Source organism: Pseudogymnoascus verrucosus (assembly GCF_001662655.1).
Source record: "Pseudogymnoascus verrucosus strain UAMH 10579 unplaced genomic scaffold scaffold_2, whole genome shotgun sequence".
Lineage (NCBI taxonomy): Eukaryota > Fungi > Ascomycota > Leotiomycetes > Thelebolales > Thelebolaceae > Pseudogymnoascus > Pseudogymnoascus verrucosus.
In genome coordinates, this window is record NW_017263653.1 from 742,241 (window position 1) to 763,026 (window position 20,786).

At 48.4% G+C, this 20,786-nt stretch overlaps 10 protein-coding genes across 10 annotated transcripts; 3 read left to right on the forward strand and 7 right to left on the reverse strand.

The window, feature by feature from the left end:
• Position 1: 1 nt before the first annotated feature.
• TOR1 (phosphatidylinositol kinase- protein kinase tor1) lies at positions 2–7,870 on the reverse strand. Its single transcript, XM_018270423.2, has 4 exons — positions 7,581–7,870; positions 7,465–7,529; positions 723–7,417; positions 2–670 (listed from the first exon to the last, which is right to left on the reverse strand). The coding sequence occupies exons 1-4, from the start codon at positions 7,634–7,636 to the stop codon at positions 236–238; spliced, it is 7,251 nt and encodes a 2,416-aa protein (XP_018134794.1). The 5' UTR covers positions 7,637–7,870; the 3' UTR covers positions 2–235.
• A 53-nt stretch (positions 7,871–7,923) lies between these two features.
• On the forward strand, positions 7,924–9,784 carry VE01_00896 (uncharacterized protein). Its single transcript, XM_018270424.2, has 2 exons — positions 7,924–7,989; positions 8,043–9,784. The coding sequence occupies exons 1-2, from the start codon at positions 7,970–7,972 to the stop codon at positions 8,989–8,991; spliced, it is 969 nt and encodes a 322-aa protein (XP_018134791.1). The 5' UTR covers positions 7,924–7,969; the 3' UTR covers positions 8,992–9,784.
• VE01_00897 (uncharacterized protein) lies at positions 9,147–9,773 on the reverse strand (the record flags this gene model as incomplete). The annotated part of the gene is made up of 1 exon (XM_018270425.1): positions 9,147–9,773. The coding sequence occupies one exon, from the start codon at positions 9,771–9,773 to the stop codon at positions 9,147–9,149; it is 627 nt and encodes a 208-aa protein (XP_018134792.1).
• A 177-nt stretch (positions 9,785–9,961) lies between the features above and the next one.
• On the reverse strand, positions 9,962–10,524 carry VE01_00898 (uncharacterized protein; the record flags this gene model as incomplete). The annotated part of the gene is made up of 4 exons (XM_018270426.1): positions 9,962–10,000; positions 10,049–10,144; positions 10,308–10,409; positions 10,510–10,524. 4 exons carry the CDS (start codon positions 10,522–10,524, stop codon positions 9,962–9,964), a joined length of 252 nt encoding a protein of 83 aa, XP_018134799.1.
• Positions 10,525–10,842: 318 nt separating this feature from the next.
• VE01_00899 (uncharacterized protein) lies at positions 10,843–11,961 on the reverse strand. Its single transcript, XM_018270427.2, has 2 exons — positions 11,306–11,961; positions 10,843–11,255 (listed from the first exon to the last, which is right to left on the reverse strand). The coding sequence occupies exons 1-2, from the start codon at positions 11,935–11,937 to the stop codon at positions 10,985–10,987; spliced, it is 903 nt and encodes a 300-aa protein (XP_018134800.2). The 5' UTR covers positions 11,938–11,961; the 3' UTR covers positions 10,843–10,984.
• Positions 11,962–12,028: 67 nt separating this feature from the next.
• Positions 12,029–12,633, reverse strand: VE01_00900 (uncharacterized protein). The gene is made up of 4 exons (XM_018270428.2): positions 12,498–12,633; positions 12,411–12,442; positions 12,290–12,354; positions 12,029–12,180 (listed from the first exon to the last, which is right to left on the reverse strand). Exons 1-4 carry the CDS (start codon positions 12,563–12,565, stop codon positions 12,112–12,114), a joined length of 234 nt encoding a protein of 77 aa, XP_018134944.1. The 5' UTR covers positions 12,566–12,633; the 3' UTR covers positions 12,029–12,111.
• BPL1 (biotin holocarboxylase synthetase) lies at positions 12,285–15,004 on the forward strand. Its single transcript, XM_018270429.2, has 5 exons — positions 12,285–12,731; positions 12,794–13,436; positions 13,483–14,097; positions 14,147–14,418; positions 14,467–15,004. Exons 1-5 carry the CDS (start codon positions 12,695–12,697, stop codon positions 14,952–14,954), a joined length of 2,055 nt encoding a protein of 684 aa, XP_018134945.1. The 5' UTR covers positions 12,285–12,694; the 3' UTR covers positions 14,955–15,004.
• On the reverse strand, positions 14,933–16,501 carry ARP6 (actin- protein). Its single transcript, XM_059463310.1, has 2 exons — positions 15,946–16,501; positions 14,933–15,883 (listed from the first exon to the last, which is right to left on the reverse strand). Exons 1-2 carry the CDS (start codon positions 16,391–16,393, stop codon positions 14,967–14,969), a joined length of 1,365 nt encoding a protein of 454 aa, XP_059320098.1. The 5' UTR covers positions 16,394–16,501; the 3' UTR covers positions 14,933–14,966.
• Positions 16,502–16,568: 67 nt separating this feature from the next.
• VE01_00903 (uncharacterized protein) lies at positions 16,569–19,007 on the forward strand. The gene is made up of 2 exons (XM_018270431.2): positions 16,569–17,784; positions 17,835–19,007. The coding sequence occupies exons 1-2, from the start codon at positions 16,645–16,647 to the stop codon at positions 17,865–17,867; spliced, it is 1,173 nt and encodes a 390-aa protein (XP_018134947.1). The 5' UTR covers positions 16,569–16,644; the 3' UTR covers positions 17,868–19,007.
• Positions 18,967–20,623, reverse strand: VE01_00904 (uncharacterized protein). Its single transcript, XM_059463311.1, has 5 exons — positions 20,175–20,623; positions 19,906–20,120; positions 19,637–19,838; positions 19,387–19,551; positions 18,967–19,315 (listed from the first exon to the last, which is right to left on the reverse strand). The coding sequence occupies exons 1-5, from the start codon at positions 20,420–20,422 to the stop codon at positions 19,156–19,158; spliced, it is 990 nt and encodes a 329-aa protein (XP_059320097.1). The 5' UTR covers positions 20,423–20,623; the 3' UTR covers positions 18,967–19,155.
• Between the last annotated feature and the right edge of the window lie 163 nt (positions 20,624–20,786).

Sequence of the window (20,786 nt, forward strand, 5' to 3'; positions counted from 1 at the left end):
GTAGACGAATATTAAATGATTGCTACAGTGATATAGTCAACTCCTTTGAAGCAAATCCCACTCGAGGCTAAACGAACCACAGTCCGAAAGTCCAACGAAGTACCTGTCCACCAACTCCGTGCAAAGCTCGTACAGTAAAGCAATCCCTATGCATCTATTTCCACAAAAAGAAGATTCGTTCCCAGCAATTGCCTTGCCTTGTTCCATTACATACACGAATAACATATTCCATACCCTACCAGAAACTACACCACCCAATGTAATGCTGGCAAAGGTTCTCCAGCTTCGTCGCCTCAATGAGCAACTTATCGACTTGGTTGATATAGCTCAACTCCTCGTCCGGTTTGAAATCACGCCCTGTGAGTTTCTCCTTGACCCTGTTCAGAACTTGCACTGCTCTCTCATTCTGGATCTCAGTATGGTCTTGCCCAGGTTCAGTAACTGCAGTAGAATTGGTGCGACCACGTGGACGTGCGGATGGAGGGCCGCCTGGTGCTGTTGTTGGATCTTGGGCGACTAGCTCGCTGGGGGGGATGTTGGCATCCAAAATCGATGGGCGCCGTTGATCCGCTGCCATTATGGAGCCTCGGCGATCAGAACGGAAGTTAGGGCCCTCGCCAGGGGAATGGGCTCCAGTCAGGCGCCAGTTAAGAAGGGGGTCGTGAATGAACTGCGGTTATTAGCATCGAGCGATTTCGAACATGTGGGCGGGAACAACTTACAGCCTCAAGGACGGCCATCAAGGACTCTTTGTTGTCTCTGACAACTCTCATCACATTCTCGCAAGTAATTCTGAAACTTCCTTCAATATTGCTAACCTCCATAGCATATGTCAACATTCTTGTGAGACGGAATGGAACTCTCTCCGGGTATTTGTCGCGGTGCATAGCAACTTCGAAACAGTCACCGAAATCGACATGGATGATCTTTCCGGTGATCCTATCAAGCATCAAGTTGGAAGGATGCCTGTCACCAAGGCCTAGGATGTAGCCAACAATGGACATCACACCTAGAGAGCGGGTATAGTTCGTGCGGCGGTCCAACCAGGCCTCAGAGCTCTTACTCTTCAGCCACAAAACCCGATAAAGATCCTGGCCAGTAGTATTGTCAAGGGCGTAGCCAAAGACCTCCACTTTCTGCATCAAGGTTAGGTTGTCATAGTCCGGTGCCATCTGAAGCATGATGCGATGCTCAATATTGAGCAGAATCTTACGGCTCTCGCGATATTCACGAATAAGAACATGGAGAGTATCGCTGTTTTCAACCCAACCAAGAAGACCAGAACTTTGTGATAGAGGAATTGCGGGGTATCTTTCGATATTGAGATGACGCTTGTACGACTCTGAATCGTGCGAGAGTAGGGTATTGCAGAGACCGAAGAGCTGCATAACACGTTCGTCCTGACGCATGTCCTCGTGACCCTTCAAGAGAAAGGCATATGCAACACCATCGCTGCCATTCATACGGAGTCTTCTTGGTCGTTGCTTGGAATTAATCACCGAAAATGTCGGGTCGAAAGATATAATGCGAATAATTGGCTTGCCGCTCTGGTAAGTGCCGGGCACGGCAAGATCAAGATCGCGTACATGAAGAAGCTTTGGTGAGACATATGCAAGCTCTAGACTGGTAAGTTGAGGTAGTTGGCGAGCAATGCGCCGGAAAACTTGATAGTACAAATCCCAAGCTTGGTTCAAGTCGCCGACATCCCTCGATTGCTTGTACGTGTAGCACCATTCCCTTGCTTCTTGAAGATCACGGCCGAATGTTTGAGCGAAGGAAATTTCACGCAGAGTTTCTGGGCCCTTGTCAAGCTGTTCGTGTAGAGGGGTGAGTGTCGCAAACATGCCCTCAATATCATTGGCACCGAAGTAGAGTCTCGATGCTTCTTCAAGACCTTCATGCCATTGCTCGTGCCAAAGCACTGCGACGCGGATAAGTTCTTGGCTAACAACGTCGGCTTGGTCCACAAGTTGGGCGCTGTGCTGGCGCATGCTGTCCATAATTTGGCCAGCTGACCTGGATCTTCTTGTAGTTTGTGCAGACTTCATGGCAACAGTAAGAGGGTATACAAGGGCCTGAGGATGTGCACGCCCGACATCTGCAAGTAGGGCATGAATCGATTGCCGCACGCGTGTATTTGGCTGGTTAATGCGCGCAATAAGTTGCGGGATAACCTCGAGCCAGGTATCAACGCTGACCGAAGCAAATCCCTCGATAACCACTGCATTCACCTCGGGGTTCCCGCCGTGTGCAAACCATAGCGTAAGGAGTCGAAGCGTATCTTGCAAAGAGCTACCGGCTGATAGTGAAATCGACTTGAAGAATCCCCTCACAGCAGGGACAACGTGGTCAATCAAGACATTGTGAGGTACCACTGCTGTCTCTCGCTCCGGCTTCTGATTCACAGACTGAGCAATTTCGAAGTTCGCCAGAGCCCAAGCATGCCAAGCCTTATACCAGTTCGGATTGAATTGAGTGGCAGCAGAATATGCCGCCAAGATATCTCCAACTTGGTCATGACGCCAGTCACCTCGGTTTAGCGACACTTGCCATTCTCCTTGCTTGAGGCAGCATCGAGAAAGCAACTCCGTATGGTCTGCCAAAGCCTTGGGGCTCATAGCGTAGGGTGCGCCGTTGCCATTCACAGCAGAGAGGCCGTTTGCCATGTCGTTGGCGCCATGTCCATCCTGCATGCCATGCGCGGCCATCTGCGACGAATGCAGTCTTTCGGCCATGTCGTTGCTGAAGATTTTAAGCCCATCTAATGCAGCAGCCTTGTGCCCAACGGCCCAGTGATATTTGAGGACGGCATAATTGACTGCTGGAGTAATATGTCTAGGTGGCTCGCGATGGTATTGCCCGTGGCCATCAGCATTGATATATGGCAGAACAGCATCGAGACTGTCATCGTTACCAATTAATTGTTGCAGAGATTTTTCAGCCAGACCCATCCGACCTGATTTTCTACACAGATTGGCAAATTTGATCCACATCTGCATGTTCTCCTTGGGAGAAATGACGAGCGCACGGAGCTTCAACATTCGTTGCCATACTTCGACGTTCCGTTGGCACCCCAACAAACGTGTCTCCCACGTACGTCTCATAGTTTCTTGCTTAGCTGGATTGTCGTTGCTCTGCTTGTACACGATAAGCTCTTCAAGCTCGGCAAGCATCTGAACCCGAACGACTACAGCATATGCGCGATTGTACGACTCGCTCACAAGAGCGCTCAGCTCCGTATCTAGTCCTTCTCTTGCTTTTTGAATGTATACGCTCGCCTCGTGGAACTGGTTCCTATGAAGTGCGAGAATTGCACCGAAGAATGATCGGTCCGGAGACTGGATCTTCATGACGCTTAAGTAATCATCCATAAGATCCCACTTGCCCAATCCCCAAGCAGAGGAAGTAGCTAATGGTGCGATCCTTCGCTGAACATCAAGAGTTGAAGTATGGAAGGTATCTTGAGCCAAAGCCGAGAGTTCATCCCATTCACCAAGAGCGTGTAAACATCGCATCTTGCCCATGATGATCTCTATCCTCTCACCAGGCTCGGTGCTTTCTTGCTCCCTCTGCTTGTAGAAATCCAGTGCCTCTTCCCACCTCTCAAGCTTTTCAAACCAAGTCTCACGCAGAGCAATGCCATCTGCATAAAGTTGTGCTCTCCGGAGAATTCCAATCGCAGCGTCGTATTGCTGCAACTGGTTATTGATCTGTATCAATGCTTCAACGGCACCCCCGCTCTGGTCCTGGAGGAATTCCAGCTCTTTATAATGCAATGCCTTCGCGTATGCATGGCATCTACCAGCTTCGCGGCCAAGAATTCGAATATCGATCGGCAAAGCCTTATCATCGTGCTCCATAAATTCTGCGAGGTTCAGCAGAATTCCAAGGAGATCTGGCGTAATATGAGGTGATTTGACGGCTAGCTCGATATTCTGAATAAGATCGTCTTGGTACTGTTCAAAGAGGTCGCTCCAGCAAGAGACAAATGCAGAATTGAACAACTCCTTTGCAAGAGGTGGATAGGTGCTTGCCAGACTTGCACAGGCCCTCAGCGCATGATTCGGTGACTCCATAAGGACAGTCACGCTGAATCTTCGCATCCACTCTTGCCAATCTTCTTTCGTTGACTTCCCCTGAGCATCCCAAGCACTCTTCAGATGCACTGGGTTCGAGTCAAGCTTTTTATTGCTGATATCAGAGAACGGGGCCTCGTCAATTTGGTTGTAGTATCGTTCTTCTGGGCTTAAATCCTGTGGGAGAGGCTCGCCCTTTTGCAACTTGGTAACAAGGAGATCGTAGTTTTGGTGCGTTATCTGATGGGCAATAAGCACCTTTTTGATTGTAGAGACAAAGTGGAGGTAGTCTCTTCCAAGCTGGAATATCAATGCGCAAAGAGTGTCCAGTGCTGCAAGCCTCAAAGATGGATCGGACCCCCCTAAGACTCGTGCCAGAGGATGGATGATCTTTGAGGCATAATCATTAAGATTGACCTGACGAGAGATTTTCCCGATAGCATCTATTGCGGATTTTCGAATAAAAGAAGGCTGTTGTGGCTTTTCAAAAACCTTCACAATGACGGGAATGATTAGGTGCATGTATTCTTCACTACTCGATCCGAAAACCAAGAACGCGTGTAGGACCTTCTCGGATGGCAGTCGACGGGTTGAAGTGTCCTTCTCTAACACACCAAGCATAAGTGGAAGGAGACTAGCAAGGTAGATCTTAAATTCCCCCTCGAGAGAGCGAGCAATGGCCTCCACAAGCTGGAGGATAGTAGCTTGTAGTGATGGAGAAACATTCCAGTATTCTTGCAAGACTTCGACAATGTCCGGAAGATAATTTCGAATATGCTGGCGAACAATAGTGACAAGAATAGCAAGTTGGTTAAAGTAAGATTCGAGCCTGTTCGCTGGCGAGGCGCGGATTACCGATATGAAAGCAGGAATAATCTTGTCGAGAAATGAAATACACTCCAAACCCAAGGTTCTGAAAATATTCATAATCGCTTCGATTACAACAGCGTGATGTTGTACAAGGGACTGGTCCTTCAAGATTTGTAACAAAGCATTGATGACAACTGTAGGATAGTACTCCTTGTTAGATGGTGTAAGTCCAGTCATCATGAGGGAGATGTCGGTCATCTGGTTGGACTCCGACCGTAATTGCATCTCAGGGGATTTTTCCTCCACTTGCTGTTGCTTATACGGATCCAATGCTCCGAGAATGCCGATTAACTTGATTGTTTCTTGTCGCAGCGGGCCTCTCTGAGACTCCCCCCGGATCACACCTTGCAGTATCTCCAGCAACTGGGGATAGTCCATGTATGGCTTGATAACATAACCAGAGTTACTGGCAAGTTGGCCCAATGTTTTCAAGGCTGCTTCTCGCTTTTGTGACGAGCTTTGGTCTTGAAGGGCCTCGAGAATAATTGGCATAAGTTGGTCGATATATGGTATCATATCTTCACCGCCAACGGTAGCAAGCTCACCAATAGCTTTTAGAATTGTTGCAGCCACCGCTGGACTTGGATCTCTCGCCTTCGGCAGCAAAACCGAAATCATTGGATCGACATAAGGCTTGATTAACCTTTGAGAGTTTTGAACCAAAAGGCTCAATAGTTTCGCGCTCTCTTCCTTGTTTCGGGCAACATCAGAAAACTCTAACTCGGTCAACATCTGGATGAGTACTTTTCGTAACGAGGGGACCACGTAGGCCGGGTTAACAAGTGTTAGGCGTCCAATAATAGTAATCGCCACTTCTCGGATAGCGAAGACTTCATCATTGAGGGCAAAGAACAGCGTACGGATATTCTCCGACTTCGCAAGATGCCGATCGAACCTTTCATCCAAAGCAGCCAGTACTGTTCGTCGAATTTGCGGATCTGGGTCTGCTACGCCAACTGTGAGCAACTTCTCAATTACTTCGTTGACAACCTGGATTGCGTGATAGCTAGTCTGGTTGACAATCGGATCCCGAATATAAAGCTGGCAACACGTTAAAGCCGCAGCCTCTCTGATTTCAGGGCTTTCGTCCTCGACATATTTGATAGCGACATCACGGACGAACTCGTTGAGCACATGGCCTGAAAAATCAAAGCTGCCCAAAGTGTTTAATGCCAGCTTAATCTCCGCCTGACGATGCTCGTAGGCCTGTGGGTCCTTTGAATCTTTGGACACAATTGGCACTGCAGCAATACTGTTCGGGGTTGGTGCTCCAAGAGGCTTGAAGGGCTCCCCACATAGAATGTTGCTGAGCATGTCAAGGAGCCTCTCCTGGATGATAGATGTAACAGGTGGTATATGGAAGGCCATGTCCACCAGAGCTTGTGTCAGCTTTGGCGTCAGCTCGCAAGCAAATATAGGGTCTAGGAGAGCCTCCATATATTTGCTAAGAGTCTGACCAACTGCTGCGGCCAACCTGCTGATACAGTCGAACACAGGATCCACGCTGCCACTTCGACGAGATTTAAGACTTAAACCCTCACGGACATAAATCAGAACACCATCGAGATATGGCGCAATTGCACTCTTAACTGCATTGGCGATGTTGCCAATGGCCAAGAATGCGTCGTTTCTCTCCTTGTCTTTCTTGAGCATCCCAGACAGGAAAATCATGAACTTGTGGAGGTAGGTTTGTGCGAAATCTGTGGGAGAGTAGTTTGCTAATTCGGGTATTAAAAGCACCACGGTGCGGCGAATCACAGGTTCGCGGTGATCTTTCATTTTGAAAACGATCTCGCATGCCTCCTGGTAATGCTCATGCATGAACATGCCTCCTTGCTGTAGTAGCTCTTTGATGACCAGAAGAGAACCGTGAATTGACTCGACTGTCCCCATTTTGATTCCAACGCGTGATTCCTCGTATATCATCGACTGCCATTGCAGTCTCCTGGCCTGCTCTCTTTCCCGGATTATTTGGAAGTAGGCGCTGATAGCCTCCGCAGCTGTTTCTCGAATGAGGAGTCGTATATCCCGCAAGCCAACCCAGATAAGGTCGAAAACATGCTGTACATATGCATACATGAGGGTTTGCGCATTTCTACCCAACTCTCTCAGTATGAGGACTGCACTGTAGCGACGTTCCTCGACCCGATCTGACTGTAGCCACTCTAAGGCGGTCTTCACCTCGCTCTCTACCAGTTCGGATATTAAAGAGCCTCCGGGTCGGCATAATCTCCCCAGCGCCACGGCTGCTGGCTGCATGGCGACAAGGTCTTTACTCCTGAGCACACTCCTCAGGGATTGGGCGAATCGCGTAGTTTTCTGAGCTGCGTCGACGCCATTAAAGTCGATGAGTGCATCGAGGGCCATGACGCCGCCCAGGCGGTCGATAGGATCGTTTCCATGACTTATTAATTGTGTTATTTTTCCATTGACGACATTGTAGAATTCGATAAAGCGCTCCTGTGGAAAGTCTGCCTTCTATTAGCTAAAGCCAACAACCGCGGCAATAGTAGCATACCTCTCGCAGTAACCACCACCAACTCCTGGAGCTCTATCGCAGCTCGTTTTCGTACATCTTCATTTCTGGTTTAGTTAGCTCTGCACCAATATGGAGGCGTTGGGCGTTGGGCTCACCGAGAACGTAGCTCTCCTACTAGTCTATTCAGGACGTCTACTGCTTGTTGCGACATCTTCCAGAGTACTGCTCCCTGCGAGCGCCTTAATTAGAATGTGAAGTCGCCATCCATAAGCGCTACTCAAAAGACGGTGGATGTTCAAATATGGCGCCTGAAGGAGTGTGTTGTTCGTGGCGTCTTGAGATTGTTTGTTTCGGTCGTTGGGTCGTCGTCTTGTGATTCCAGGTAAGGTCGATAGACGGATGTCCCCAGCCCAACATCCCTGCAAGTCATGCATTAGCGGCAATTCGATAAGCCTTGTCATATTTGGACATCAGCCTCGACCTACATTTATGGACAAACTTCAATCGCCACAACACATATCCACATCATATAAGGCACTTTAAGATGGGTAATGACGGAGGCAGGTATGTACACTTCAAATAAATGCGCCAATAATTTAATTTCTAACCGAATATAGTATTCCAACGCGACGAGAGCTAGTCAAGAATGCGGCGCGCGACCCGACCACCACGGAGGCGAAGGCGACACAGCTCGAATCGCAAACACACGCTTGGACATACTGTCCTCTTTCCCAACGACCTTTGTCTACCCCTATAGTCTCGGATTGCGCCGGTACTTTATATAATAAAGATGCGATTATAGAGCACCTATTACCGAGTGACGACTCTTCGCCAGAATCAAAGAGCGACCATGAGGAGGTCCTTAAAGGGCGTGTAAAATCGCTGCGGGATGTCGTCGAAGTCAAATTCCAAACCGCGAAGGACGAGGTGGCAAAGGCGGAGATACGACTATGCCCTATTACAAGCAAAGAGTTAGGCCCGACAACAAAATCTGTGTATCTGGTACCTTGCGGACATGCATTTGCGGAGGTGGCAACCAGAGAGGTGGCAGGAGTGGCCTGCATGGAGTGCAATGAGCCGTACGTTTCAGAGAACATTGTCACAATACTACCTACCACAAAAGAAGATATTGGAAGGCTTGACGAGCGCATCAGGAGGTTAAGAGACTCGGGTCTGACGCATTCATTAAAGAAAGCTCCGGGGTCAAAAAAGAGGAAGAAGCACGCAGAGGCAGAGACTAAGGAAACAATTGAGATGCCGAACGAGGATAACGGAATCAAATCGAAGGACGATGTACGGTCAAAGATACCGGCAGGAATACCAGATGATGTCTCTTCAACTTTACAACTTAAGAACGGCTCCACGGCTTCAGCTGGCAGGATAAAAAATGCCGCGACTGCAAGTCTCACAGCAAAGGTTCTAGACGAGCAATCGGAAAGGAACAAGCGGAGAAAGCTTGGATTAAACGATAATTTGAAGAGTTTGTTTTCAAAAAGCGGGCCTAGCGAACTCAAAGGCGCTGGGGATTTTATGACTAGAGGATATTCAGTACCGAAGAGAACATAGGTATTTGAATGAAGACTTCAATATTATAAGAACAAGTCTTGATGCTTTATTTCTGCTCCCATTTTTTATCAATACAAGTCTGAGCAAAGAATTGTGTTGATTCCTATCATCGTTCTTCCCGCCTCATAAACATTCTCGGTCGACCTCATCCGACCTCAGCTCCGACACATCTTGATTTCGTGTTTTAGCCTACAGGACAACGATTTCTCTATGTCGCCCATAAACCGCACGAAGGCTCCTACGGAGCTCCCAAAAAAAATCCACATGAACCGTGGTCCATACCGTGCGCAGTTCCAAATAGCTATACCAAGCTTTTTGAGGAATGGCCCTCTCCGGCATGCGAAAGTAGCGACGACTTCAACGATCACCGTTACCAGAATCCGTTCAATTCTTGCCAGAAACCGATTCCACTTCCTGCAGGCCCAGAGAAGGCCATAAAAAAGGCGGGTCCACCAGTATGCCAACAATATTTCCGGGGTAGCGCAAAAAGGCTCCTTGAACTCTCTGGATTCCTTGCTTCTTGGTCCGTAAATCGTATTCCACAACCAGAAAGCCCAGATATGCTTAATGAACCATTCAGGCTTCCCGACCTCTCCCCATCCTATGAAGGTCCAGGCAACCGGTGGCGGCACAGGTAAATCAGACGGAGTCACTGGTGGTCCTGGTTGCTCAAGCGGTGAGGCTATCGATTCCAAGTTGCTCACAACCGCCGCGGTAGTATCATTGGCGAGGAACAGCTTCTGCCATATGCGCTGTGCGTAGCTTCTGACGAAAATAAACATTTGAATTGCCCTGAAAGCCAATTGAATGGCCCTAATCGCTATCTTAATTGTGCTGTGACTTCAGAATAGAATTCCTGTAAAATTCCCCTTGCGCCTATTCATGCCCTTCCAACTCCCGAAATAACAAAAGCCGTTATCACCGTAAAAGAATATCGACTACTTCGTTGTGAAGTCAGTCTCGAGGGGGTTCACTCCTCCGTCCGTAGCTTTCTCGCATGAACAAGCATCTGCTACACGTTAGTACTAAATAAGTCAGATATAATGGAACAACTTACCAGCTGGGCGGACACCACATGCACATGTAGAGCCGGTTGGGGTTTTGTTCTCAGTTGAAGCGCGGTCACAAGTGCATGCACCGGCTGGTCTCGCGCCTGGAGATTGTATCAGCTTCTGTAAATAAGAGTAACAGTTGCCTCCGCATAAGATGTTCAGCATCTGTGGTTGTATCTTTACTACGTGGGACTTGAGAGCCGCAGAAGACAAGTTTGTTCCACAATACAGAGCCAGAGATGATAGATTTGGGGTATGACTTACGGCACGAACAGCGAGGTCCCTCAACTTTGTTTTCTTCCGAGGCCTTGCTACAGTTGCACTCAAGAGCATGCTTTTCGCCACAGGAGCATTTTGCTTGAGCAGCTAGAAGATGTTAGTAAAGTTGAGCCCAAGGTGATGTAGGGTGGCTCCTACCACAGATACAGCCTTGCCCAGTCTTCTTGCAACAGGTGGTGGATTGAACAGTTTCGGTGGCCATTTTGACGATGTTTGGTTGTTGTTATTGAAGGTGAAGTAAATAAATCTGTTATGACTGGAGAAGGAATTCTCTGATTTCTGGATGTAATTATTTGGAAAGTTAATACTCTGAAGGAAGTGGTTGTTCTCGTCCTTTATAAGTCCAAGTTATCAGCCTTGCATGGCAATGATTTGATTTACCTTAATCCTGATTGGCTGAAATGCAAGCTACTGAAAGCAGCTGCGGGTAGCAGCTACCAGTAACTACCAGTAAACAGTAATCAGTTACACAGCAATCCTGATTGGGGAAGCTCCATTACTCGTTCAGGTTCAGAGAGAGGTCCAGGTTGTTTGTCATATTATATGGTACATACAATGTCTAATGAGGTATCTGTGATTCGTAAACGCCGAAATGTCCCACCCATATCTTACACTGCCCCAAGTTTATGTTCCCCCATATCCTACACTGCCCAAGTCTATGTTCAGAATTTGCTCTCCTTGTATGGGTATCTTGGCTCGTCGTCTTTCCTATACCACAGCTGCTTCTTCTTCTTGGTGGGGACATGTTCTACCCAAATCTGCTTCGCATGTTCCTTCATGAACCGCCTGATGAACCTTGGATCCCACAGTTCACTGGCTACGCCGAGATCCTTGCAGCACCGCATCAAGGCGTTTGATTTGCATCCTTCGGTAGCCGTAGGAATACCTTCTGGGGAGAAGTAGGCCTGCTCGCCGCGGGAAACAGAAACCAGTCTATAGAATATCAGCTCTTGCCCAATCTCAGTAATGTTGTCCAGACAAACCTTCCATGCGCCACAAGTGCGTACTCCCTTGTAATGCTCTTCGGTGTAACAATAGTCTCTCCTCGAGGGGCCAGACCCCAGCCTCCTGGGCCAAACGCCCTGTTCAATATCCGTCTGTATTTGATCTCTGGTAGATATACAATTCCGTCCGGCTTGACCTCCACATCGTCAGTGGGTATTTCGGCAAGTAATATATCTGCGGCTTCTTTCGAGAATGGCTGGGCAGATAGACCGTGGAAAGACTTGGCCCAGTCAACCTGTCGACTACCCTCGTCGAGAATGAGCGGCTCGTCTGCCAATCCTGATGTAATGTCGTTGATTGGCGACTGGTCATCTATAGACGCTGGCTTGCTGGCCCCGTTCGTTCTCGGCGCATTTCCATTTCCCTCCCCATTTGTTGGCTTGCGGTTATAGCTCGCTCCTGGCGTCGCAACTCGGATTTGTGAAGCAGAGAGGAATCGTTTAGCTCCGGACAGGCGTGCATTCCGTGTTGGATTCGATGATTGTAGGAGACAGAGGCTTGGTGACTGTCTGAGGCAGCCCCCAGTAGCTATCCTGACTCCCGACATATCTGGTAGTTGGAAGTAATAACTAATGGTGTCGTTACAAGTTCTAGATTCCGTTCGCGACATTTGCCTCGCATCCTTGTAATAGCCTCACGCGACTTGAGCCGCAACACCATTGGAACAATTAAACCCACCAAAACTTTACACATAGATTGGAGTTTGTCTATTTAATAATACAACAATAATATATACATTTACTGATGTACAGCTGTATTTTTGTTGAGCTCAATATGCACTTCCCTACGCATCCTTCATACTCGTCCGCTTGTCATTGCTCTGTTTCTTCCAACAGAGCTTGAAGTTCTCGAGCTTTAAAGAGGGTATCAATTAGCTATGCACTTGATAATTGTAGAGTCCCAGTTACTTGGGTGCGGAGCCGCTTAGATATCTGAAAAGGAAGGATTGGCGGTTTACATACCTCCTCTTTACACTGTCGCCAGTCTTTCTTTTCATAAAAGCAATCATTCATCTTGGTATTCTCAGCTGTTAGGATTGTGAGCTATATCGTCCCAAGTAAGACATCTAGTTTGACCACATACTGGCGCAGCCTGTGCTGAAGATTCTCTTGTCCCTACAGAGCACGGTTAGCGTTGGGGACGGCTTTTGGCGGCTTTAGTTTCGTTTACCACTCATCCGGCTCATCATCATCAACTGCGGCATTGATTACTTTGTTTTTATCCCCCAAGTTAGACATCGTGTTGGAAGTTGTGGATGTTCTTTGGGTAGTCAATTTTGTTGAGAATACAACGTTCTCGCCTGACTGACACGGATTAAAACCACCGCCTCGGCTCCGAATACATCAGGTAATTTGGTTGATGGGAAGATGGTTACCAAAAAATTGAACGTCCTGGTGTACTCTGGTATGTTTAACAAACCAGCAAAAAGCTCTCCTTGACTAGGCCTGTACTAAAATGATAAACAGGCACGGGAAGCACAGATGGGGCAGTCCGTCACGCTCTTTACACACTGAGGCGGCTTCTTTCCCCGAACTACGCCGTCTTTCCTGTATCTGATTCGGTGATTATCAAAGAGCCATGGGCATCGTCATGTGCTCTTCTTGTCTTTCCTGGCGGCGCAGATCTTGGGTATTGCCGAGTACTCAATGGCGAAGGCAATGACCGTATTAGTCAATATGTCCGAAGGGGTGGCTCATATCTTGGATTCTGTGCCGGTGGCTACTATGGAAGCCGGAGGTGCGAATTCGAGGTGGGAGACAAGAAAATGGAAGTCGTCGGGAAACGCGAATTGTCATTCTTCCCGGGCATCTGCAGAGGATGTGCGTTCAAAGGCTTCGTTTATCAAAGCGAAGCTGGAGCGTGTGCTGCAGAATTGACTGTGGAGACAGAATCCTTTGCTGGGATAGACTGCCCAAAGTCTTTTAAATCCTATTATAACGGCGGCGGCGTCTTTGTAGATGCTGCCAATTTCAAGTCGGAGGGTGTTGAAGTACTGGCCACATATTCCAAAGACACGGATGTTGACGGGGGAGACTGTGGAACGAGGGCTGCTGCAGTTTACTGTAAGATAGGCGACGGATGTGCAGTGCTTACGGGACCTCACCCAGAGTATGTCAAGCTCAGATTCTCGCATGGCACATGCTAACAGTGGCAGATTCGCGGCGGCAAACCTAGACGCCAAATCGGGCGGGCCAGACTATTCCAAGATGATTGAGAGCTTGATGGAAGGCGACAACCTCAGGGAAAGCTTCATGAAAGCATGTCTCACGAAAATGGGACTCCGTGTTGCAATAGAGACACCCACGGTACCACCAGTACTTTCCGCCCTTCATATTTCTTCTCTTCATAATGTCGAGGTTTCTGAGCTATTTGACGATCTGAAGAATGATGTGACGCTTGAGGAGGGAGAAAGTTTCGTAAAAGGAGAGAACGATACTTTTCTCATTGAAAGGAATGGCTCTCCTTTATCGTTACATTCTCTCGGCGTTTCTCTTCCAGAAACCAGCTCAGAGGAAAAAGATGAAGCAGAAACTGATCAGCTTCGCAGTGGCCAAGGCGAGAAAAATATCGATTATAACAAGGTCATAAAGCGCCTAGTATTCCATGATGGTGGATGGCCTCAGAACTCTGAGACTCCGCATTTTAACCACGACGTTTTCTACTCGGAACTTGTCGATTACCAAGACGAAAGCGGTAGTCGAGCAGAAGACTTTGGCAAGGTCATCATGTATGGAGATGTTGTTACCAGTACAAATACTTTGCTGGAAAAGTACGTTCTCACAAAAAATCCAATGACTACTTCTAACAACTGCGTGCAGGAACCAGAAGCTTTTATCACACCTCCCAAATGGCTTCACCGCAACAGCAACAGCTCAAGTTGCTGGCAGGGGTCGCGGATCAAACGTTTGGGTTTCACCCGTTGGATCATTGATATTTTCCACCTGCATCAGACACTCCCTAGAATTGTCGGCCAAAGCCCCTGTTATCTTCGTCCAATATCTTGCTGCCATCGCTATCGCGGAGGGGATCAAGACTTATGGCAAGGGATACGAAGATATCCCCGTGAAACTTAAGTGGCCCAATGATATCTGTAAGTACAATCAATGCCAGCTCTTGAGAATAATATTGATAATTCTAGATGCTCTGGATCCCACAAAACCAGGAAATAAGGAATATGTAAAGATTGGTGGGATTCTAGTGAACTCTTCATACTCCTCTGGCAATTACAACCTTGTGGTTGGCATTGGAATCAACACAACAAATGCTGCACCAACAACCTCCCTGAACGCACTGCGGCCGCAACACCTCCCAGAGTTCACCATTGAAAAGCTCCTTGCTCGAATTTTAACTAAGTTCGAGGACATCTATATCCAATTCTGTCGATCAGGGTTCGATAAGAAGCTAGAGGAAACATACTACAAGCTGTGGCTCCATAGTGAGCAGATCATTACGCTGGAAGCTGAAGGGGGTGTTAGGGCGAGAGTGCTCGGGATCACTAGAGACTGGGGATTTTTGCGGGTCCAGGAGCTGGGTTGGGAGGATAAGCCCACTGGGAAGATCATCGAATTGCAAACAGACAGCAACAGTTTTGATTTCTTCAGGGGTCTTGTCAAGAGGAAAGTATAGGTCTTTGATATTTTAGACGCCAGCGTTTGCAAATTTTCTTGCTACCCACGCTCCTCCGTGCTCTTCATACTCCTGCTTCGTAACTGATAGCTTGCTAAGCAATGCCTCATCGCGTGCGAGGTTTGCTCCACCTTGCCAGGTGCTCACTATCGGGCTTGGGCTGGTTGGTCGGGCAAGACGAACCATACACTCAGAAGGTGCAAATGCCATAATCTCAGCCTGTAGACGATGTATGAACCCGTCGATATTCGCATTGCCTCCAACGACAACGACATTTGCCAGAAGCCCAGGCCAAAGCCCGATGGGCAAAACAGAAAGACTTTGCATCACAACTTGAGCAAGTCCAGGCTGTCGTAGGCCGATATCCATAGGATTGAATAGTAGTTCTGGGACCGTAAATCGTTCATTTCTGAGGGTCAAAACGTCCTCTGGGTTCTCCACCGCCTTCCCGGCTGCAATCTTCTTCAAGTTGCCTGCCAGTTTGGGATCATGGTCACGGAGGTATCCCTTTGTTATATTGTGGTAATCTGGTAGAACATAATCTTTTGCTATGCCCCCACCAGTCATATAGCTTTCCCTCTTTTCGCCTTTAGTTCCTTTCCAGGATAGTTCCAGGTCAGTATTGAAGTCTTTGGTGACATAGCAAGCTGCCTCTTTAATCTCGTTCATTAAGTAAGTTTCGTTTCGCATATCGAATTGTCGAAGAGACAATAGACGGGTGAGGTAGTTCGTCATCAGCTTCCCCCCAACATCTAGTCGGCGGATTGCAGATTGTAGTGGACGACCCTGTAGTAATGGTGTGACGGTCGTATGAGAGTAACCAGAGTCGATGAGAAGGAGGACTTCGGCGGGAGCCACAGGGCCTGTAGCATCGCGTGGTGGGGCTTTAAATATAGCCTGTATGTCGTTGTATGCATTGAGGGTCGGTCCTGTCATGTAATGAGCTTTTCATTCTAATCTGCAGCAGCTATTCGGAGGAGATAATTCATACCAAGAGCGCGATAATACGACGCGAAGCCGAATTCCTCAAAAACGACTTGGTCGCAATTGGTCTGTAGCACAGGCAGGGAATTCGGCGCCTCAGTAAGAATGAGCCCTGTTTCTGACGGATCGCAGTGTAGTTTTGCTTTCTTGTCAAAGAATTCGTGATCCCATATTTCCTTCTGGGCTTCCCAGTTCACGATGTAGCCTTTCTCTACAGGGCGCCTGAAAGCTATGTCGCCGAAATCCTTGCATTTCTCCAGCTCTGAGCCGATATAGACCTTTCGTTCGCGATCCCGTGCCATACAATTCGGTATGATATGACACGAGTCTTGGGTCACTTCGATAGAAGGCGACGAGAAGCCAGCTTTGATGGTGAACGCGCCATTGTCGAGCACCAAGGTTTTGGACGGCGGCGGGGGCCCAGACGACTTGGTACGGCGATGGGTCGGAGCCATGCTTGCGGCTATATAAAACTTAGAATCTAGCCATATACCATCGCGTGGTCGTCATTGCTGGTGTTGACGAAGGTCTCAGCCTGCTGCTGGTTGTTTCGTCGTCGCGAGGCTGGATGTTCGAGGTTGGCCTCTCAGGAACGCGGGGGTTCCGCTAATATTTTACCAGATCTTATCTGCCCCTCATAACTTTTGAAATTAAACCAGCACGACAGCTACGAGTACGAGGGCAACCACCCACTTTCTGGATAAAGATGGCATCCGTTACCCAAAAACCAGAGGAGCCGCTGCTTGCTCTTAGAAGCACAGTCAAAACTGTATCGACACTCCTCGACCAGCTTGAAACGGCAATCAAAGGCTCGCCCGCGACCCAAAAGCCCCCCGCCAGCGATGTCAACGCCTTATTTCTAGCTCACGATGCGGCCAAACTCATTCGCGCTCATTCGACGAAGCTATCTTTGCTCATAATCAACACTCCTTTCACGCCTTCCGCCATCGTCAAAGTCCTCCGTGAGCTGGCGGCCGGCCCGCTTCCCTCGCTCGGAACTGCTGTCGAATTATGCGGGGCACATATATATTCTGATATACTGCAAGGAGAGCTACAGTGGAGGGTACGCAAGGTTTTTAGCGAGTTTGGAGTGCTCCTCAAGGAGATTCCGCTCGATGGCAAGGTGTTGACGGATGACCAAAAGAATGGCACCGGGAAAACTGTGGGAAAGGGCAGCTTGGCGTCTACGGGCGTGTTATGGCAGGCCTGTGATGATCTAGCGGAGCTGAAGAATTTGGGCATTGCGGGGGTGGTTGTGCGGAAGGCTGAGCAATATCGGGATACTCTCAAAGACGCCATCGAAGAACTACAGGAATGGGGGGATGAGAGCGGTGACGAGGACGAAGATGAAGATGAAGATGCGAATACAGATGATGAGGCTGACGAAGCTATCCCCAAATCTGCTCAAGACGAAATCGACGACTTTTTTGGGTCCACGATGCACATCCCAAGCGATGATCCCAACAAGATCCGCCCTCGTCTCGAGCTATCGCTGCGGAGGCTGAAGCTGATAGCAGTGATGTTCAGCGCCGTCATTAAGAGGCGATTCCAGACGCTATCCTCGTTGACCCTGTCCGAGCTATCGACAGGAGACTATCCTTTGGCGCAGGACAAACTAACCCTGCCGAAACCAGGTAGCGTTATAGCACCAGCATACCGTGTAGACGCCAGTGTGGATATCCTCCGAACCCTCACCGAGTTGGCCGACAACCTTGCCACTGCATTTTATGACCTCGACGCCGAGGCAATTGACGATGGGATGGACGAGTGCTTTTCAACCAGTCTTAAAGTAACTGAGTTATTGTCCCAAGACTGGGCTGGGAAAGATGATGCATTCACCACTTGGGTAAGTACCGAGAGTTTCAGGATGTTCTGGCCATAGCTAATTTATTCCAGGCCCAAACCTTTAAGACAGAGATTAAGAAATGAAGCACGGGTTGGATACACTTAGACAGCGGCACCGTCGAGACAGCGGCGTAGCTATTATATTTTGCAGAAAAGCATACGTGTATCTGCAATTATAGATGATGATGATATCATGGAAACTATCATCAGTTTAACTTCTATCTCAACCTCATGTTGCCCCAAGTGACCATGCATAGCTAGGAATTGATGGCTACAGCTCGATGTTTGAGCGACTAGGCAGAGAGTTGCAGAGGGCCACTATCTGATCTGTACAGATGAATATTGTAGGCGACACCCACAGATACTGCTTAGTATCGCATCAGCATCTACGCCGAACTCCACCGGATGTTTAAATCCTCAACGTGGCCCCTATTTTTGGGGAAAACCCAAGTCTCTCCAAGCTAATGCAGTGGAAGATGCAAATGCTCTGTGACAAAGCTGCACGATCGGCCTTGAAGGCGAGGTGACGAGAAGCACCGGTGCTTGAAAGTTCCGAGGAAGCTGCGACTGAGTCTGCTTGGTAATCGTTCTTTCCATGTAGGGATTGAAAGTTCTGAGGAAGTTGCGACTGGGCTTGCTTGGTAAATCGTTCTTGCCATGTTTAAGGTTAAAAGCTTCAAGCAATCCACGACTGAGCTTGATTGGTAATCGTTCTTGCCATGTTTAAGATTGAAAAGCTTCGAGGAAGTTGCGACGGACCGGCGACGAGAACTTAATCCCGTGTGAGAATGCAGGGTTTCAAATACAAACTGCTCCTATCAGTCTCAGTCCGTGCTGTCAGCTATATGTGCCCTCCTCGTCTTGGCTGCCCAGATACTTGGGGGGATCTGTGCCACGGCGGTGGTGTCTGCCCTCTTCCTGGGACCCCTCAATGTGGAAACAGGGCTGGGCGGAGGAGCATCGATAGTCCGCCTAAACAATGATCTTTGACGCAAGGTTGTCTGAGATCTGCACTATATCGTGTGGCTCAATGTTGAGCTTGCTCTTTTAGCCATTGCTGTATGTGTTGCGTGATGCGAGATTCGTGGCGAGGATGCTTCGTGTGCCTCACTGGTCACAATCGACCTACGATTGATTATTCGAACAAGCGCAGCCTAGTTTTCAAACCAAGATTAATAATGCTATTGGTACATATTATCTAATATACAATCTATTCATTCCGTTCATATAATCACAACTGAGAAATCCACCGTTATGCCCCTAAAAATCCTGCTATCATAAATAAGGGGCACCCCTGAATCCATACCAGACGTAAAATCCTGAATACTATAGCCCAACATATACGAGTGTTGAGGGGCGATGTTGGCACCACTCAATTTAATCCTTCAAACAAAATACTGCGTCGGTCTTTGGTATTGACGAGCGTATATTCAGCTAAGCGTGGGTCGCCTTTTTCGATTCTCATGGTGGTATACAACAGGTTCGGCTCTGTCCAAACAGGGCGCAACCCCCGGGCTTCGAGGGTTTCCCACCTATAGCTCAGTTAGAACGGTAGCCCTCGAGACAGCATATATATATGCACCTCTAAGACAAAAGTACTCACCACTGCAAGAAGTTATAACCCGTCATATCCTCGTGTCCGAAAAGATGTAATTCCACCATTAGTTGACCTATTGGGAGCTCAAATCCATCAACCTCAGGGAATGCCTGGTCAAGTGAAGATAATGAGGCAAATTCGGCGTATTCGATGTCCATTTTCAAGACATCACTTTCAGCCAATAGTCAGTCTCAATCCAAAGCATCGGCTCATTGTAGAGTAAGAAATCCCGGTTATGGCATAGGAGAATACTCACATATAATCGTGGCCATTCATCTTCATAAGGTCCTGGATAGTGTAGAATGGGGGAAATGAAGTGGAATTTGTCACCCCTGAAATGCCAGCCTGGGTGAAGTGTGCACGCGCCCTGTGCTCATAGCTCAATTGCTTGCCAAAATTCGTCACCGAGTAGTCATAGGCCCAGATTTCGCAGTTCGTTCGCTCGATCGTCTCGTCTTCTGAACGTAGGGAAGCCTCGTTAGCATGCGTGAGGAGGGTTGAGCTGTACCAATGGGGTTGACTTGCCATAGCTAGACTCGGTCTGAACACCGAAAGAGTAGATGACACAAGGACGAGTGGCTGGAAGTTCTTCATATTTTGACATCCCACACACCCACTTTCCTCCGTCGCCCATTCGTCCTATTCTCTCCATCTCGTATGGGCAGCTCCATGAGGCGGGAACAAAGTCCCAGATGGAATATGGCGATCCTGGGTATTTCTTTGGGGAATCGGCCGGGAATCTAGACTCGTCAGTGGATGCCTTGCTGCGTATACGCGATTGAGGATGGACATACAATGGCATATTTTCCGGGTATCGCCATTCCGCGAGCAGCCTATGTCTCTGCTCTACTGTCTTGCTCCAGATCTTCTCTGCCAGGCGCATATGTTCCCGTAATGACACCCGCGCGACATCGTGGCTGAGGACTGAGGATGCCGAGAGCCAGCTTAGGGATCCGCCGGTTCCATAGCCTGAGAGAAGAGTTATGACGAAGATAGCGAATGCGGCTAGCAATATAAACCGGAGAGGCCTTGTTGCAAGCATGGCCGGCGGTGATCGCCTGTTGTACCTGGCTAGTTATCTGCTGCCAAGAGTGCGGGGAGAAGATAATCCAAACGGCGACTGCATAGAGCGAGAAACTGTTTCATAGGTACGATCCAGGGATATTGAGCCAAGAACCAAAAGCAAGAAACTCGCAATTAGAGCTGATTCTATGACTTTGATGCGCACACAACAACCATGTCGTATTCGATTTGGAAATATGGGAAATCACTAAGCTTAATTGTTCATGGACGGACGTTGATGCACGGACCAGGCAAATGTAGCGCGATGCCTTAATGTTCTAGGCCCAGGCCCAGAAGCGAAATGTTCAGGGGGGCCTACCAGAATTTTGAGGATTTACATTCGA